At 34.2% G+C, this 18,150-nt stretch overlaps 3 protein-coding genes and 1 long non-coding RNA gene across 6 annotated transcripts; 1 reads left to right on the top strand and 3 right to left on the bottom strand.

Annotated features, from left to right (window-relative positions):
• Positions 1 to 5,425: 5,425 nt before the first annotated feature.
• On the bottom strand, positions 5,426 to 11,003 carry Gyf (GIGYF family protein Gyf). 2 transcript variants are annotated; one of them, XM_040714263.2, is made up of 3 exons: positions 9,553 to 11,003; positions 6,105 to 9,484; positions 5,426 to 6,031 (listed from the first exon to the last, which is right to left on the bottom strand). In XM_040714263.2, exons 1-3 carry the CDS (start codon positions 10,046 to 10,048, stop codon positions 5,720 to 5,722), a joined length of 4,188 nt encoding a protein of 1,395 aa, XP_040570197.1. In that variant the 5' UTR covers positions 10,049 to 11,003; the 3' UTR covers positions 5,426 to 5,719. The 2 variants fall into 2 exon arrangements, with proteins under 2 accessions (XP_040570197.1, XP_071745595.1); XM_071889494.1 differs by having other exon boundaries at positions 9,543 to 10,956.
• LOC121119570 (uncharacterized) lies at positions 10,555 to 11,941 on the top strand. Its single transcript, XR_005864789.2, has 3 exons — positions 10,555 to 10,692; positions 10,751 to 10,882; positions 10,950 to 11,941. It is a non-coding gene; the product is annotated as an uncharacterized lncRNA (long non-coding RNA).
• fwd (phosphatidylinositol 4-kinase beta fwd) lies at positions 11,929 to 17,092 on the bottom strand. Of its 2 annotated transcripts, XR_005864788.2 has the most exons (6): positions 16,323 to 17,092; positions 15,173 to 16,266; positions 14,668 to 15,106; positions 14,490 to 14,610; positions 14,210 to 14,427; positions 11,929 to 12,207 (listed from the first exon to the last, which is right to left on the bottom strand). XR_005864788.2 is itself a non-coding variant. In XM_040714265.2 (5 exons), the coding sequence occupies exons 1-5, from the start codon at positions 16,677 to 16,679 to the stop codon at positions 12,023 to 12,025; spliced, it is 2,196 nt and encodes a 731-aa protein (XP_040570199.1). In that variant the 5' UTR covers positions 16,680 to 17,092; the 3' UTR covers positions 11,929 to 12,022. The 2 variants fall into 2 exon arrangements, 1 of the variants encoding a protein (XP_040570199.1); XM_040714265.2 differs by lacking the exon at positions 14,210 to 14,427.
• Positions 17,093 to 17,098: 6 nt separating this feature from the next.
• Positions 17,099 to 18,149, bottom strand: Mpv17 (Mitochondrial inner membrane protein MPV17). Its single transcript, XM_040714267.2, has 3 exons — positions 17,703 to 18,149; positions 17,413 to 17,637; positions 17,099 to 17,359 (listed from the first exon to the last, which is right to left on the bottom strand). Exons 1-3 carry the CDS (start codon positions 17,886 to 17,888, stop codon positions 17,243 to 17,245), a joined length of 528 nt encoding a protein of 175 aa, XP_040570201.1. The 5' UTR covers positions 17,889 to 18,149; the 3' UTR covers positions 17,099 to 17,242.
• Between the last annotated feature and the right edge of the window lies 1 nt (position 18,150).

Raw genomic sequence — 18,150 nt, 5'->3', positions numbered from 1 at the left:
TTATGGAGTCCTACTCAGAAGAATATGTAGTTTGGTGACTTTCACCAGCTCTCGGTTTCTTATTCCTTCTTTTTTCCTTTGCTCTTCCTCCTCCTAATAATAATAATATGTAATATTGAATTTCTCTCCTTCAGCCTTTCTAGCAACTCTCTTAGTATGTACTTTATTAGAAGACGTCGACGACTATACATATAATAACATATATTATGTATGAAAACGCAAACACAAGCTAAAAGGATTTTATCAAAATTGAGTATAAAACACATTTTGTATTCGTCCACAAAATTAAGTTTCGTCCATTTCTAATTGGACTACAGGTCCACGCAACAAGGAGCTATGACCCTACAGTTTTTGTGAATCTACAACTATAATATACTCCCAAACCTGTATGAAGCCGTTACTCAAAAAAAAAAAAAAATGATAAACTAACCCTTAAAACCACATTCCCCTGGCGGTGGGCTGGAAAGGTTTTAGCCCTATCACAAATAAGGAATTTTTGCGATGTACTTTTTTTTCAAAGATTTACTTTCTTTAAAAAAGGTCTATCAGCCAAATGACGCAGTCGAGCAAATAATTTGATATTTCATTTATTTTCTGAATAGCAATTAATTTTTGAAATTTTTTGTCCATTGATGAGGATTTTTGGAATTTTTTTTCCAAAAAATTAATTTTCTGTAAATAGTTATGGTTTTTCAAATTTTTTTCCAAAAAAATTGAAACTTTTTTGATCCACTGTGAATTTTTGAAATTTCTTATATAAAGTATGTATTTTTAGTGAATACATTAAGATTTTTGAATTTTTTTTTTTGAAAAATAATTATATTTGTAAGTTTGATATATTTGAAATTTTTTTCTATTAATTTTAATTTTTGGATTTTTTCAAAAAAGTTCCAAACTCTTGTATAACCATTCTAAATTGGAAAACTGGAATGGGACACTTAGTACGGTGAAAGGCTTACATTAGGTGACAATTAGACCAGGTTTGACTATCGTATAAGTTATATTCAGAGTTTGGAGCCCGGAGCATGGACTAATCCTTTGTAGATGCTGTAAATTGGACTACTTAAAAAGAGCAAAAAAAAAAAAATTACACAATTTATTAAATAATTAGAAATTAATCGATTTGTTGTATTTGAAAGACCTCATTCATCAAATGAATTCTTCAAACTAATGTCAAGGTTTTATCGTTCTCAAATCATCCCAGAAATTTGAATAAAAAACCTACAATTGATGGAAATATGTGGATGAAATATTGGGCTGTCTGTATTAGTGATGGGACGATTCATCTGAGCCGGGAATCGTGTGTTTTTTCTGGAATCGGCATCGGGAAAATAATGTTTAATTTGCGATTCAGACTTTTATTTATTATTAGTACTTAACTATTTATTACTTTTCTAAGTTATGAAAAAAAAAAAAAAATGCCCCCTCCCCCCAAAGGAATTTTTGCTTTTTACTAGAAAATTTAATATTTGACATTTAATTTCACTTTTCAAATTTTTTTTCCAAAAAATTTAATTTTATGTTATTATCAATGTATTACTGAATTTTTTCTCAAAATAATGTAATATTTGATTTTTTTTTCAAAAATTTTATATTTGAAATTTTTCTCGATTTTTTTTTTTTTGAGAACAACTACAGAATTCCTAAAAAGTTTAATTTTTGTGAACACCGTGGATTTTTGAAAAAAAAATTAATTTTTTGTGAATAGTTGTAGATTTTTGAAAAAAAAATTAAATATCAATTTATATATTTAAATTTAAAAAACAAGCCCTCTCCACCCCCAAAAAAAAAAAAATATATATAATCCTATAGACACCCTGATAGTAAAATTCTATTTTTTTACTATTATTTAAAATATTAAAGAATCGGAATTAAAATCACAATCGGCATTGGGATTTTTTTGGAATCGTCGTATCACTAATAATATATGTTGTAAAGATATAGGGTTGAACATTTTCAGAAAAAAAGTGAGGGAAATTTGAATTCAAAAATTAGAAACAACTTAAAATCCGTTGAAAAAGTGATTGCAGCACAAAGTTCGAACAAAATGGTTCACCTGTCGAACAATTATTACTCAACTTTGCTTTTGTGTTAGATCACCACATATTATGTTAGTCTGGGTCGGGCTTAGCTATTCCGGGATCCTATGCAAAACAGATTGCTTGAGGTTCTAATCCCAATCTGAAGCGGAGCTCTTTCTTTTTTTAGAAAGGCATTTGTTGATTTTACTCATATGAACAATTTTCTAATTTATTTTTTCAATCAAGCGAGAGGCCTATTGGAAGTGCAGGACGCACTGGGACCACAATAGACTAAGAACGGATCTGATGTTAGTAGTATAGCCTACAATAATAAAAAAGCCAATTATGGTCCTAATTTTGTTGCAGATGTATAGGTAAATGTAGAGCTCACTCCTAACGGACAAAGCTTTGTACTACATTGAAGCCTAATACATAATTATTATTTAAATAACAATTGTAAATCTAATGAGCATTTTTTTTTGTTGAACCATTCTTCACATAACAAATGATAAGAAGTAGGGATGAGGACTTGTGTCCATAAGACTTGCGACTCGCCTAGGACTCAAAAGTACTTTTACTATATGTAAAATAATCTTTAAAGTATCTTTATATTTCTCAGAACTTGAACTGGACTCGATGAAAATAACTTGTGGACAAAAACTCACAACTCTACTTGTACTCGAAAGTCATTTCAAATTTTTCACTGGATATAAAGTAGTGCTCATTAAAATCTATCTTATTTTCGGAGGACTTGAACTAGACTCCATACAAATATCCCATTATTTGAACTGAAATTCTTCAAAATATTTAAGGACTTGAATTTGTGAGCAATGACTTGAGACTCGACTTTGACTTGCAGTATATTCAGCGCTTTTCTATAACCTCTGCAAATGATACACCACAAGGCTGTTGCTACCAGCAAGGGGGGAAATGCACCTCCATAGGCCTTTCCTAAGACAGAAGCATTAAAATATAGCTCCTGAACGCGTCGAGTTTTTAGTTTCAACAAATGAATATGTTACCATTTTGAGAGTCGACTTCGGACCTAGAAGGAAGATTTGCCCACTCATTGTTTGTGGCAGCTCTGGACTGGCATTCGTAATACCTAAAAAGACTTCATTCAAATATAAATAAATATAAAAGCAACATTGTCCCTTCACAAATGACTCAACCAACTTATTATATATAAATAAATTTGTTAAAAAGCGTGAATCAGTGCTCTTGATTCAGTGATACTTTTATAATCAACAAAGTTATACATACTGTATATGTAAATACACAGTTATTAGAATATTAACTTCTAAGGATTCATAATCAGGTAGCTCTATTTATCGACTATATTATCTAAAGAGCCTTCAAAGTTTAAATAAATAATTATGTATATATATACAGTATATGACGTCACAAGTGCTAAAAAGTGATACACTTGTTTTTCTTCTTCCTTTCTTTTTCAGCATGTAAGGTCATCATCATGATATATTATTCTCGTATGTATAGTAAAATACAAAAAAAAATTTCTCTTTATATTTTGTAATAAAAAAATTTACAGAAATTGAGCTTTCTACATAAACATCTAAAAATATATAATACTTCTCTTCTTTTTCTTTCTCTCTCTCTCTTTTACCCCCCTTAATCTTCTTCTTCCATTCTCAAATCCTAATATTATTTATTGTCATTAAATCAATATGATTTGAATTAATATATTGTTATAAAAAATAATAACATTTCATTTCAAAATGAATAAGGAATTAAGTTCCGAAGTATCAAAGCCCTATATATCAATAGATACGTGCCATACTTTAATACATACATGACTTACTCATAGTATAATGTAATAATATGTGACAAGCACTTGATTAAATAAGGGCTTTCAATACTTATAGACGGGTTTTTTTAAATACTTATAGTTTCAGAAAGGAACAATTTTATTTTATATAAAATATTTTTCTGGGAAGAGTTACATTAAAAAGAAGTTGCGTGAGTTTAACCTCTAATAGATGCGTGATGCGATATTTTATTTTATTTATTCCATAGCCCTTCATGGACTTTGTTCATATAAATACATTGTGAATGAAGGAGTTTTTATTTACCTTATTGGAAATGGAAACTTCTTCTTGGAAGATAAAAAAAGAGTCTTAATCTTGTAGAGGTGCATTCAAAGGTCCCATTTACCACTTCTGTATAGACATCACGTGGTATTTACATCTTGTACTTGATTCCTTCTCCTCTTCTTGTTATTTGACGAGAAAAAGTTGTTGCATTCACCACTTGAGTCCAAAAGGAAACTTTCAAAGGGGGATTGATGAGGGGAATTGAAGTCATTCAACACTAATTACATACTTATATATTGCTTATGAATATATACATATAATATATGTGGTGTATATAGGTACACTAGGAGTAGATGCTGAAACCATACACACTAACTCTGGGATAATTATAACTAATGTATTGTATGTCCTATAATAAAGGGCTTTAGTTTCAATCACTTATTTGATTTAAAAAAAAAAAACTATGGACTTAGAACACTGGAAAAACAAATGTTGTATATTAGAACTCCGTTGACAAATTTGCTAAGGATTTTTTTACTGGATGGTTTCAAACAAATCTATATATTCACTGCAATTGTTCAAAATTTCTTAGTCAGATACACCATCCAGAGCAAGAATTGAGTTGTCCAAACCATGTCAAATTGGAGGAACATTATCCATAGTTCTGTCTTCTTCAACGAATTCAATCTATTTTTTAGTATTAATGTATCAATAAGGCAATTGAGAGAGAGAGAGTAAAACAGAGGGCTTCTCGCGATTTTCCAAGAGGGGCTTTCTTTTCTTTTCCTTGAGTACATTACAACTTAGGCCTCGAATTCGGTAGAGGGAGCTATCTAATAAATAAAGGCCTGTTGTAATTCTTATTTATTTTACAGTATGGAGGAAAAGAAGGCTCCTCTACATATAGTGCCATGCAGACACAAAATCAAAGGATAGAGGCCCGCCGGCAAGGAAGGATACATATATACTCTTTAATTTACAACATTCTGGTTGAAGAAAAGATGATGAAGGGGGGGGGGGATACAACGAGTGAGTAAACAGCCTTTCATGCTCCTTTCAAATCAATAAAGGCAGTGTGCAAATTGCGAAAGCTACCGATATTTAAAACATATTTATGGCATTGGGCAAATTCGTCCACAGGAATTAATAGTATAAGGCATTGGATAGGAAATGAGAAGAACTTTAAATGAAATGATAACAAATTAGGATCAGCTTAAGTGTTGACAAAAAAAACAATAACAATATTAGCTTATCATTAAACTCGACTACTCTAAATGCTTCTCTCTCTCTCTCAAGGTTACTGTATACGTAAATTCTATGACAAAAATAAATGTAGAACAGACGTAGCACAGATTTAAGGAAAATATAATTCTATCATATATTTAAAAAATATTGTTTTATACATTAGCATTTATATTTCCATAATACGACACTTGATACGGAAATAATTTTATCATAATTTATCCATGTAGCCAAGTGACAAATAAATTGTCATATCAATAATTATAACTTTCCAAAAGCTGAATAAAATCGATATATCTCAAAAGAAAAATTGCATCATCATAAATTATTATTCGATTGATTTTTTTTGACAAATAACCTAACAACAACATAATCTTCCAATATTCAAAAAGTAGATTCATTTAATCACTGAGGTATGTCTAATTCTCCTGCGTTCACTCTATCAGAGGCAACTGAGAAACCAAGAAGGTGACTCACATCCATTTTTTGTCCTTTTCCAGGCTTTGGCCGTTTATTTTTTGCTTTACTTCCCTTTACAGATTGAAATTCAGAATATTCTCCCGGATTAATGGCAGTAGCTGGAGCCATTAGGTTATCTTCCATTTTATTATTTTTTTTCAATGAATTTCTCCACTTTGAACGACGCTCCAAGTATTCTTTTGCGAAACTTTTAGGGCCTTTACCTTCACCAATATAACTATTCACATAATCGTTCACCTAAATAGTATTAAAATAAGTAATATATATTATATTGGGTAATAAGCATGTTTGTTTGTTTGTTTTTTTTTACCTCAAAAGGACAGTCAATGGATTCTAAAAATGACAAAAAAGTAGGAATATCAACTTGAACAGTGTAAGACTTGAGGGCGTTGGTGCACCAGTCTTCAAATTTATTACGTTGCCTTCCTTTATCGGAATCTCCAGAGACACCACTACTACTGTTACCCTTGTTGTTACTATCCTCCTTCACTTTTTTCGATGACTTTTTGGGCTTATTAACAACAGGAGCATCATCACTACTCCTGGATTTAAGTGAAGAAGTATCATCCCAAAACCCTACAACAGTAGGATTCGCAACAACAGTCTTGATGGGGGCGTTGTGCAGATTCTGTTGTTGTTGCGGTACTTGTGAAGCAATATTTGTGCCCGTTTTTGAGGCCCAAGATAAGTTTGTACTACCGGAGCCCCAGACAGAGGCTTGTGCCAGTCCCATATCTTTTTTTCTATTTTTTTTATTTGTTTTCTCTTTTTCTTGTCGTGCCTTTTCCAGTCGATATTCTTCTTCAATGATTTGAAGGAAATCTTCAGCCTCAGTATTTTGTTGCCAATTAGTTTTTGCGGTGATGAATGACTCCTTTGATTCTTCTTCCACAACTTTATTCAACTCTTTCATTTGGAGTTCCCGAGCTTCCTTTAGAATGCGAGCTTCATGTTCATGTTCGGCTTCAATCTTTTGTATTTCAGCCAGGCTTAAATCATTGTTTGTAGTTTCTTCCATTTTTTTAGCCCAGGGAGCCAACTTTGGCTGAATAACTGGATGGGGAGGTACTTGTTTCTCCTTTTCAATTAATACAGCTTGTTGCTCTTCGTGCAATCTGATTAATGCCTGTTGTTGTGTTTCCTGAGCATATTGATAATCATCGTGTTCTATAGGAACAGCAACGACAGGCTCCACGGGTTTAAGTGAGCCCTCCATTCCAGGGATGTATTTTTGTTGTGTCATCAAGTTCTCCTTTTTAGCCTCCCTATTCTTTCTTTTTTCTTCAGCTTTTCGGTTCTTACGGTCCTTTTTCTCAGTGAATTTCGGCTTGACAAAATCATCAAAATTAACATCTTCAACGGTGTCAGTATTGCGCTCCGGATCACAATCGAAATTATTATCCTTCACCAATTCAGAACTATGATTGTTATTGTTTAAATTTGAATCATTTTTATCTTGCAGCTGCTGGTGATGATGCAAGGATCGCTGTTGTTCATTACTATACGTTTCAAACTCTGATTGCCGGATGAGTTCCTGTTGTTTCTCAATTTTTTCTTGTTGTAAACGTAGTTCTTCTTTTTTCTTTTCAAGCTCTTGTTGTTTAAGTAAAGCTTGTTGCTTTTCAAGCTCATTTTTCTGGTGGATTTCCTGCTGTTTTTGAAGATCCATGCTGCTTGCTCGTTGGATTTGAAACTTCATGTCATTGTCATAACTGACTTGGGATTGTTGATGATCGGATTTATTCCAAATATGTGACACTGAGGACATTTGTTGTGTTTGTTGCTGTTGTTCACTACTATAAGGAATATTATTTCGTTCAACATCCCAAATAGAGTTTTGACCTAAGGAGGTAGAATGTTGTGGAGGTTGTGGCGGTTGCGAAGAATCAGGTAGAATTCTATGAGATAGAGGATCGCTATTCGATGCTTCACTAGGAATAAAATAATTGCCTGTGTTCACATTTTGGGGTTGAACACTAAGTTGAAGTTGAGCCAGAAGGGATTTGATTGGATCATAGTTTTGAGAGGACGTAGTAGTAGTAGCGGGAGATGAAGGCTTTTGAGACACGTCCAAAGGATTCGTCATGTTAGAAGATGATGGAATAACATCGGAAAATTGTGGTCGAACACCGGACTGTTGGGCCATAAGATGATTTATGGGATTCGATGGATGGATGGAAACCTGTTCGGGGGCATTAATCAGAGGCGGTCGTTCCATTCCGCTTAAAATATTAGGGTTAGCTACTGGTGGTGCCGCAGGACTTGTACCCAGCATCTGCATTAATTTGTTTAAAAGAGGGGGATCCGATCTAGGTGGTTGCAGCGGTGGTTGTTGTTGCGGTGGTGGTGGTTGAGGCTGCTGTTGCTGCAACGATATAAAATGTTGTTGCTGTTGCTGCTGCTGTTGTTCTTGTTGTTGAACCAATTGCTGCATTAATAGTTGTGCTTGGAATTGTCTCATATATGAAGCCTGCTGCTCCCGCTCAATAAGCTGTTGTTGTAGCTTCTGAACTTCATCTTCAGCATCTAAAGGAGGGAGGCGCAGTCCTGGTAAAAAGGGTATGTAGCCACATAATTTAGTAAATTCTGAAAGTTGTAAAAATCGTTTGTCAATTGTTCTTCTGAGACGAAGATCTGGAGGAAAGTAGCCCTTTTGGAACCAATCCAACATTTGAATACTCGGAAATGAGCCTTGTGTCTTTCCTTCAGGATCTAAATAAATCCATTTATATTCTTCTGTCGTTTCTGGCATTCGTATAGAAGGTTTATTCATTCCCACAGAAGAGGTTGCATTGTCCATAGAGTCCTGAAGTGGCATCTTTTTAGCATCCAATTGTGACATAATACTTCCCGGAACCTCCTTTGTTTGGCCTTTAGTCACTACTTCTACATGATTAGTGAGAGAATTATTAGAAACCTTATCGGGATTATCAGATAAGATAACCTCCGAAGATGCAGACTCTAGCTCAATAGAGGATTGAATATCCTTTTTCGATAGATTTATAAATCTATCAGGCTTCTCACCCCCACCATCATGATTTTCGTTCCCATTACTAGCATATGGACTTTCTTGAACCTGATGATGATTTCCAATTTGGTAATTTTTATCTTCCCCATCGTGCTGCTCCTCTATTAAATCTCCTTTGGGGGAGCCCTTGTCTTTTTCTGGATTCATAAGATAGTTGTCATTCTCCATCAGTTTAATGGGTTGTTGAAACTTTCCAGCAGAATCGAAACTTCCACCTATTTTTTCAATCGGCACATCATCATGTGCCCACTCTGGTAGAGTATCAATGGATTCATGTCGTCGACGAAAAGCAGAGGAATGTGCTCCCCCACGTGAGCTAAAGTTCGTTCCAGTTCGAGAAACCAATTTAAAAGAGGATTCATCACGCCATTTGGGATTTTTGGATGAAGGAGATATAGCATTGGATTTGGAGAACTCATATTTTCTAAAGGTTGCATCCCCCTCTGAAGGTGATCGCCAAACACTCCATCTATTTGGCTGTCTGATGTTTCTCCACTCGTCTTCATTTTTAGTAGGAGTCTTACGCCAGTCATCGAATGGAACCCGAGTGTATGCTTTCCTAGGAGAAGAGACTCCGTTGAACTTTTCTTCGGCTGTGGGCCTGTCGTACCATTTGGATCTTCCTCCTCTGTCGCTCATGGATCGCTCATAAGATCGAGGACCTGTAATAATAAGGTATTACATAAAGGAGAAGCGAAGTCAAGACAAGTGACAACTGACAAGCAACTACCTTTAGAAGAGTGAGAGGCGTCCAGGCTTCGATGTCTCTCAAAAGGCGGATCCCCCAGAGGATCTTCTGCAAGAGTGGAGAGTAAGCCTTCTTTTTTATAGAATCGGAGGGATGCGTCGGAATTGGCGGGAAGTCCGGGCCCTCCCACATCAGGGTCCTCGTCCTCCTTTTTGAACCAGAGGGTGGGATCACATCGGGTGTAGTCCTTGTCCAGATACTTGGGAGGAAACATCACGTTTTCGTCGGGCTCTTCCTCCGGACCCCCAAACATGGAGCGCACACGATCCAACATCTCCTCTTTTGTGTAACGGGGACCCCAACTCGAACTATAGAACTTCACCTCTCCCAGGGCACTCCGGCTGCTTGTGGAGCATCTACTACTATTACTCATTTCTCCTCGACCTCCACTTACACTTCCGCCGCCCTTGCTGTGACTCCCTCTTTCCGTCAAGGTACGGATCCATTCAGGACCAAAATTCATGGATGTTTCAGCCATTCTCTCACACGAGCCAAGAAATATACAAGAGTACAACCCAAGAGACAAAAATTAGATTATCAAGCACTCCTTCAATAATCAACACGTCACAAATTCAAAAGACCTCGAGTTTTCAAAAGAGAGTTAATCAGCGATTGGATTGGAACGAAACTTCCTTCTAAAGACAGCACTAAATAGCATTGAGTGGGAAAAAAAGCAAATGGAAGTTGCACTCAGGCAGGGGCAAGTACAAACAGACAAAAACACTTCCACAATTCAATCTCGTCCTCGTCTTCTTCTTCCCTTCTCTTCTTTTCCCTTTTTTCCTAACTGGCTAGCGCACGTAAAGCTGAGAAACAAAGTAACGTCACCAAAGCACACGTGATCAATACTTGTACAAACCCAAACTGTCATGGCGATACTTTTTGTCTCCGCTAGGGAGAGTTGGATATTACTCCATAATTAACTACGCAGCCTCTACGAATTCACCCTTTGAACTGCATGTAGAAGGTTAACTTTCCATACGGCCAAAAAATGAAAATGCAATGCTACTAAAACAAGGTTAGGCAACCCGAAAATCGTAGGGCAAACATAGCAGATTTATTGAGTCATCATTTTTGTTAACGTCATTGGCTAAATGTAATACATCAAAAGTAAAAAATATAGTAAGTAATTTAAATTTATTTTTTCCGTTCATTCCTTATTTATGGACATTATACTTAGGTTTTTCAATTATTCTCCATCGTTATTTTCCTGTATTTGGAGTCCCAATGACATCATCCGTTGTGCTTTGGAAAATGACAAAGGAACGTCATCTGTGCTATTATGAAGAGCGACATCTGTTGTAGGAAAAAGGTAACTACAGGGCCAGGTATCTCCTCAACTACCAGGCGCATTTCCCTACTTTTTTTTATTTATCAAGCATCCTTCAGCTTCTAATTCGATGATCATGGAAAAAGAAAAGAAAACGTAGTGCAGCAACAGCAGAATTTTATAAAGAGATTAAAGGCACTACGCGGATCCGTGGAGGGAAAGAAAGTAAAACAACATCACTAAAACGTGGCTTAGTAAATTTTTTACTCAACTGCTGTATATTTATTATTATTCTCCTCTCTCTCTTCATTCATTTCGTTCATATATTTTTGGCCTTTCCCCCTCTTTTTTCACTATGACATCACATAACTCGGACAACAACATACAACAATGAGTCGGCTCATATAGTGCGACGAATAACTTTCCTCGTAAAATATGTATATATATATTGAGCATGAGAATCTATTATTCTAATTCTCATTGCCTTCAAAAATAAATACGCTAACCGTCTTAGTACTACTAATAATAGTAGTCACTAATTCTGTCCCTCTCACAAATATATTATTAAATTTTATCTGTCAATGATACTATGAAACTGAGTGCTATAGACTTATTATTATGGACTCAGGGATAACTTTTTCTATACTCCTCTATTTCAACATTTTCTACTTCGGACTCTACGCCGTCGTGGAGTTTTCTCTATTTTTATTCAAATACACTCTCGTCCCGAGTTACACTTTTAGCCTTCTTATCTACGAAGTGTTTCTCTTCGCTTCCACAGTTCTTATTGAATGTATTCGTCTACTACTTGGTCAAAAACATAATGATTCCCTTCGACATGCACCTTTTAACCAGCGCTTGCGTTCCATTTTTCAAATACTTGTTCTCACGGTACCTTCTATGTACGCCATTCTGTATTTCACTGCATGGCAAACAGTCGTGACCCGACTTGACGCTATACTGGGAGTCCTCATGATACTCCTTCAGACTGCGCAGTTTGTATCTGCCTTTATACATATTTTGTTATAATTTAATAGAATCCATCATTACTCTCACTTTTTGATAAAGAAATAAATTGCAACCCTCCGTACATACAAAAAATCTTCCGTGTTTATTATTTACTTATTTTGAAAACTGACAATGTTGTATATCATGTTTTGATTTCTTTTATTTTTTTTTTAATTATAAAATTCCGTTAGTAAAGTATTGATATCCGTCATAGAGCTTCGTAGTTAATGAATTGATGGACTGCTCCACCATACTATCTACTAAATCATTTAATTGAGTATCAGTAAAGGACATATGAAATCGATTTCTTAAATTTTCTATGGCTGATGAGCTGGACGAGAAACAGGGCAAAGGTGAACCTATTAAGATAATACTGTGTTTATTAGTTAAGCCATATATGAAGTGTACCAGTTGTAGCTTGTATAAGCAGATTGTACAAGTTACAATATCCTCGTTTTATTATACTTTACGTAAACACAACATCCGTCATTATAATTTAAACCCATTAATTGATGATGTCATTTCATTTTGGCATACTAATATAACTTATTGATTATGTATTTACAACTAATATAACTGTGGTTATTTGAAGTTGATAATGAAAACTTATCAATCCGACATTTTCATTACCAAAAAGTCAACAAATACACTATGAATATATGGAGTATCCCAGGAATATTCTAACATTGCATTGCAATATCCTCATCATAATCTAATTTTTTGGTTGCAAATTGTACGATCTGATTATATAAGTTACAAATTTTACACCACATTAACACATATATATATAATATAGAGATGGGAAAATTATCGAAATCATGGAGAATATGAATGAAAAAATAAAGTATATGTTGCTAACATTGACTAACTATATATTTGTTGACAGAGATCTCTAGTAAACCATTGATTCCCAATCGTATAACGACTGCCGAGTCCTATAATTTTTTTTATATTTTTGTGCCGAACAAAATATGCTTAACCGCTCCTCGCTCTGGTTAAGAGACACTTATATATACTATAGTGCTCCTTGCCTGCAAGTACGTTTGAATTTTCAAAATAGGGACAATGAATTATTTAGTATGAGCACTAATACCTTGTAGATAGGGATGTATTTAAAAAAAAGTATGTTTATAACCTTCAAGATTTTAAAGCTCAAATTAATAACTTCTCCCAATTTCGAAAATTCCAAAGCAAGGAGCACTAAAGAGCATTTTCACTCGCGTCATAAATTTAATCATAATTGAAGGAAACACCATTTTGGGGGCTCAAAGTTGATAGTTTTACTAAATAAAATGAACAAATTTCAATAAATCTTCATAGAACTATATTTTATACTCATCAAAGTATATGGGGGATAAATTTCAACAGTTAATATTAATATTTTACGTAGTTAATATTTATTTTTCCCAAAGTACTCAATCTTTTTTCTGATTCAAAAATAGCAGATGCCTTATTCTGGACTTTAGATTGAATTATTCACAAATCTTGATCAAATTAACTAAAATGCATTTGTAATACTCTTCAATTGTGGTACTTAAATATGTATTTTTTTGTTCCGAAGGTTGAATATTATATATTGAGAAATTAAAGATAATATAAAATATGTTTAAAAGGTATTCAAGATCTGCTTAGTGTGATCATTTAAAAATAACTTTTTTTTTGGTTCAAAGAACATTCATTCTCGGGAATTTTTTCACTCATATTTACCTACATATTACTTAAATTAAAAAAATTCATTCAAGAATGTTTAAAAAAATATTTCTCAGCGTTAATGGGTTAATTTTCAGGAGACTTGACTTGAGTTTTTTATACTTGTAAATGACTTGGTTGAGTTTCTTATACTTGTAAATGACTTGGTTGAGTTTCTTATACTGGTAAATGACTTGGTTGAGTATTTTCACTGACGTCATAAATTGCATTATAATTAAAAGGGACGCCATCTTGGGTGGCTCATAATTGATATTTTTACTAAATAAAATGCACAAATTTCATTTAGTACTATGATAAAACTTCATCAAATGCCTTTAAAAATAAAAGACTTAATACTTGTACTGAATACTCCTTTATGCCATGATAAACACGGATATTTGAATTAAATCAACGTAATATGTACTGAAAATCCTTAAAAGTGGTAGCTAAATTATGACTCTTTTTTTTTTTTTTTTTTTTTTTTTGATCGATTAGGGACAAGAAAAGTAGGATAGTTAGATAAAAATTGATTGTTACTTTCATTATAATAGTTAATTTTTATCTACAATGTGGAAATAAGATTGAATAACGATCTGATAATATATTGTCAATATATTTTAGGTTCAGATATATAATAAAACTAGGCAGTAGATGTATTAAAATTATACATACAGTAAGGTTTAAGTCCTTTTTATTTGTTGGTCCTATTTTGACTCCATTAGCTTACTATTTTTCGTAATATGAATGAAAAAAGGAGACTCATAGTTATAAAACTTGGTTGTTTAGGCCTCCAAAATGGTCGAGATCAACTATGTTAACGTCATTTGAAAATGTTCTATAGTTTTTTTTAGTTATCTGTCAGGAGATATTTCGTCTATCAAACTTGCATACTAGACGTTGTCAGATCTCTACTTGTAGGTTACCAAAATATAATTTTTTAATATCTACATACCCGTTCTCATGATATTAACAAGTGACATTATTTGCTCATGATGTTTCTTTACTGCAATGAGTCCTTGAAGTATGAGAGTTTTTAAAAAATGAAACATTTCCCCGTCACGTCCTCCCATGACCTAAAGAGTGAGTAATTCGAATTAAAAATTAGAAAACGTTAATTGAAGGGATCTCACATCAACAAACTCCGTAGTTAATTTGAAGGGAGAGTTTTCAAATCCTAAATTCTGAGGAGAGTGTGAAAGAATGAAATTAAAATCAATATGAATTAAATGTCCTTGATTATCTAGTAATATATTCCCATTATGACGGTCCTTAAGTTGTAGCAGGTACGATACAATACAATAGCCAGCACAGCTTCGAACAAAGTTGTGCTGAGCTGTAAGAAAACCTTCTGAGTTAAAATCTCCAAATTCAGAAATAAAATAATTTAAAAGCGTTTTTTTGCTCTGCTTTTTCACTTGGTGAAGGGAAACAGTATTCCAAATTGGTTCTATCATACCACAATTATCAGAAAGAACTAAAATGCGATAGGGTTTAACCCATAATTTGACTCTTTCGCGTTTCCAAATACGATCCAACATTTCGAGTATTTGATAAGCTAAATGTTCCTGCCTTTAAAATATAAAAAGAACTGGAAGTGAGCAAAAAATATAAATACAAGTTTAAATAGCTTCCGACCTTAAATCATCTCCGCACTTGACGATAACTGATAGTAGTTGCCAATTTTGAAGATGGCCATAAGGTGAAAGCATCTTAATTTTCTCCGTCTTTTCCGCCCAGGTTTCTTTTAGGACGGAAGCAGAAGGATCATTAGGATCGTGAGGAAATTTTTTAGAGCTTTTAAGTTCTTCAACACTTTCTTCCAATCTTTTTCTAATGTCAGTAGCTAAAATAGGAGGAGGTTCTTTATAGCCCATGGAATCAACGGATATTTGAGACATAGTATCCATAGATCCTGAATGATATCCCATAAGGAGTTCCTCTTCTCCAATATCGGCAGACCAAACATCTTCAAAATCATCTTTAAAGGAATGTAACGATATCGAATCTACGGAGAAATGAGGAGGCGTAATATTGGATATTGAAGATGAAGACGAGTTTGGACCTGGTGAGTCCCCACATGGAGGTTCCAATTCCATAAGTCTTTCCTCAGAACGTACGTGCCTCAAACTACTTTTTATTTTTAAGGGTGTAGGTGAATTGCCGAGATCCGGAACTTCGACAACTTCAACATAGATTATATAAGGTGCTTTATCCTTGGAATTAAGAACAGTTGCATTTTGAACGGGAATGCGTACAACATAGTGAGGTCGCTCAGAACTGTATATAGGAAGCCAAACCCGGGCTGGAAGATTCATATTTATAGAGGACAAATCTGCCCACAATCTTTTAGTTCTATCCTCTTTAATGGGTATCAAAGCAAGAGATGTACCAATATTGGTAAGAGCCTGAATGAATTGAATTTGAGCAGCAAATCGGGGAGCACCACAAGCACAAGGAATTTCTCCTCTACCTTTTAAATGATTAACAGTAGCAAGGCGTGTTTCAAAACAAATGCAACCATTATCAAAGGCTTTTCCAGAGGCAAGGTTCCCCAGTGTTGGTTTCTGTTTAAAATGGGATAAACTCATAGAGGACCCATTTAGCAAAATAAGTCCAGTGGCATCCGAACGTGAACGGACATGAGTAGGCCTTTTGATTCGATTTCTTTTCAATCTTTTCGTTTCGTCTGCAATTATTATTTCACGGATTTGTGAAGTTTTCGGATTCTCCTATAACAATTTATATACAAATATTACATGAATGAAATGAACACTAGACAACGTACCTTAAATGAATCAAGAAGCCAAATGAGTCGAAGGGAAAAGTCCACGGATTCATGAGACCTTGAAATGAGATAGGGAAGAACAGCAGCTTGGACATCTGGGAAATGAAGAGATAAGTGCAAGAGTTGAGGTAAATGCGAGTCCACTTCTAATGTTGGAAAACTAAAAAGACGATCTCCTATATATCGTAGGAATTCCATCTTTTTGCATTGAAAGAGATAAGTCATCGCCATGGAAGGATCAAAGTGAATTGAATCAAAAAGGCGATACAAATTGGCTCTTCTTCCGCCTTCTTCATCCTCCTCACCCTCTCCAGCATTGTCCTCCTCATCTCCAGTCTCTTTCTCACTCAATCCCATTGTATAGTAACCCTATGGGCTATGCTGGCATATTATCATGAATAGATCAATTATTTGTATTTATGAAAGAATCACTCAAGGGTTTTTAAAAGGTTAGTATAGCTATCAACGTCATCCCATCCTCCCAACTTCTTAATTCTCCTTTTCTTACTTGTCTTCACGTACGCACAGTACTACGTTCTGACATACATTGACTCATTGGAATTCATTTCAAGCTGCTCCTGTAGCAGCTAGTTGTCAGCTTCCTTCCATAGCCTGCTAGCTGATCCACGTACAGCTTCTTTTCATTTGACTTTTCTATTATGTATAATTATTGCATACATTAAACTATTAGATGATTATGATTATCTAATTCTACTTTTTCTATGGATTCATTTCAACAACCACACACGCTTTTTTAATATCATTTAACTACATAATTCTATCATCAGTCCCTGTTAGAATTACTCTGAACAGATGGATTATTTCTTTATTCACTTACTAAATTTTATTGATACACCAAAATACAAAATCTACCTAAATCAAAGAATAAATTTACTGAATGAATATGAATAATTAATAATCTAATTAATTTTCCATGCAAGGTAGGTATTCCAAAAGAGAGCAACAATGTTCACAAACAATGGACGATATAAAAAGGGTATAAAGTAGAAATTAACCACTTGAGCCATTGGCCAAATCTAAACAGTTAAAACAATATGTAAAATGGTTTATGAATTAATTAATAATCTACCTTCCAACCGTTGAGCATCACATCCGTATACTTGGATCTTAATTCCTTTTTTATTTCATCAAAGGACTTTGCTTGAAGGGTATTAATGACTATCATGATACCTGCAGTAAAAGTCGGAGCGAATAACAATTGATCCATGCCCACTTTAATAAAAGTTGTTTTTTTATTTACTGCGGATCCAATTACTCTCTCCATGAATAAATACCAAAGTCTCACACTTGGACCCTTAAAAAAACTTTGGTAGAAATTATGAAGGCCAAATTATTCATTGATATATATTAATATTATACCACAAAGAAAGTGCCGATTCCACTGAATCTTATAACAGAAATAGGATCAATATCTGATTTTTCGTGAATAACTCGTTGAGAAACTAAGTCTCCAAGGCCCATTATGAGTCCAGTTTGAACCATTTGGGTTCGAAGAGGATATTTATTGAGAATTTGATGATATATTCTCCACGTTTGTCCAAACATTTTTATGTGTTTACAATATTAACGAAGGTACATATATTAATTATTTTACTCGAGGAAATAATATATCAAGGATTGCGACGGGAATGATGAGGATTATTGTTCGTTCTTAATTGACCACGAGATGAAAATACTCGTCTTTACCTTAATGTTGATCTCCGCTTCCTCATTCTACATTTGTACGCCTTTATTAATTATTAGTTACCCACAGCTCCTACAACTTTTCTCCAATAATTTATAGTACTCACTGTAACCGACTACTATA

The sequence above is a fragment of the Lepeophtheirus salmonis genome, chromosome 6, assembly GCF_016086655.4.
Source record: "Lepeophtheirus salmonis chromosome 6, UVic_Lsal_1.4, whole genome shotgun sequence".
Lineage (NCBI taxonomy): Eukaryota > Metazoa > Arthropoda > Copepoda > Siphonostomatoida > Caligidae > Lepeophtheirus > Lepeophtheirus salmonis.
Note: the sequence above shows the minus strand (reverse complement) of the source record. Positions and strands in the feature narration are given on the sequence as shown.

Bases quoted from the DNA above. Each gene is read 5' to 3' on its own strand.
- Gyf (XM_040714263.2), bottom strand. From the start codon at position 10,048: ATGGCTGAAACATCCATGAATTTTGGTCCTGAATGGATCCGTACCTTG. The intron at 9,485-9,552 runs GTAGTTGCTTGT...TTATTATTACAG, and splicing joins CGCCTCTCACTCTTCTAAAG to GTCCTCGATCTTATGAGCGA. The intron at 6,032-6,104 runs GTAAAAAAAAAC...AATACTATTTAG, and splicing joins CCATTGACTGTCCTTTTGAG to GTGAACGATTATGTGAATAG.
- fwd (XM_040714265.2), bottom strand. From the start codon at position 16,679: ATGGGATTGAGTGAGAAAGAGACTGGAGATGAGGAGGACAATGCTGGA. The intron at 16,267-16,322 runs GTACGTTGTCTA...AAATTGTTATAG, and splicing joins GGCTTCTTGATTCATTTAAG to GAGAATCCGAAAACTTCACA. The intron at 14,611-14,667 runs GTGAGATCCCTT...CTCACTCTTTAG, and splicing joins TAACTACGGAGTTTGTTGAT to GTCATGGGAGGACGTGACGG.
- Mpv17 (XM_040714267.2), bottom strand. From the start codon at position 17,888: ATGTTTGGACAAACGTGGAGAATATATCATCAAATTCTCAATAAATAT. The intron at 17,638-17,702 runs GTATAATATTAA...AGTTTTTTTAAG, and splicing joins GAATCGGCACTTTCTTTGTG to GGTCCAAGTGTGAGACTTTG. The intron at 17,360-17,412 runs GTAGATTATTAA...TTAACTGTTTAG, and splicing joins TGATGCTCAACGGTTGGAAG to ATTTGGCCAATGGCTCAAGT.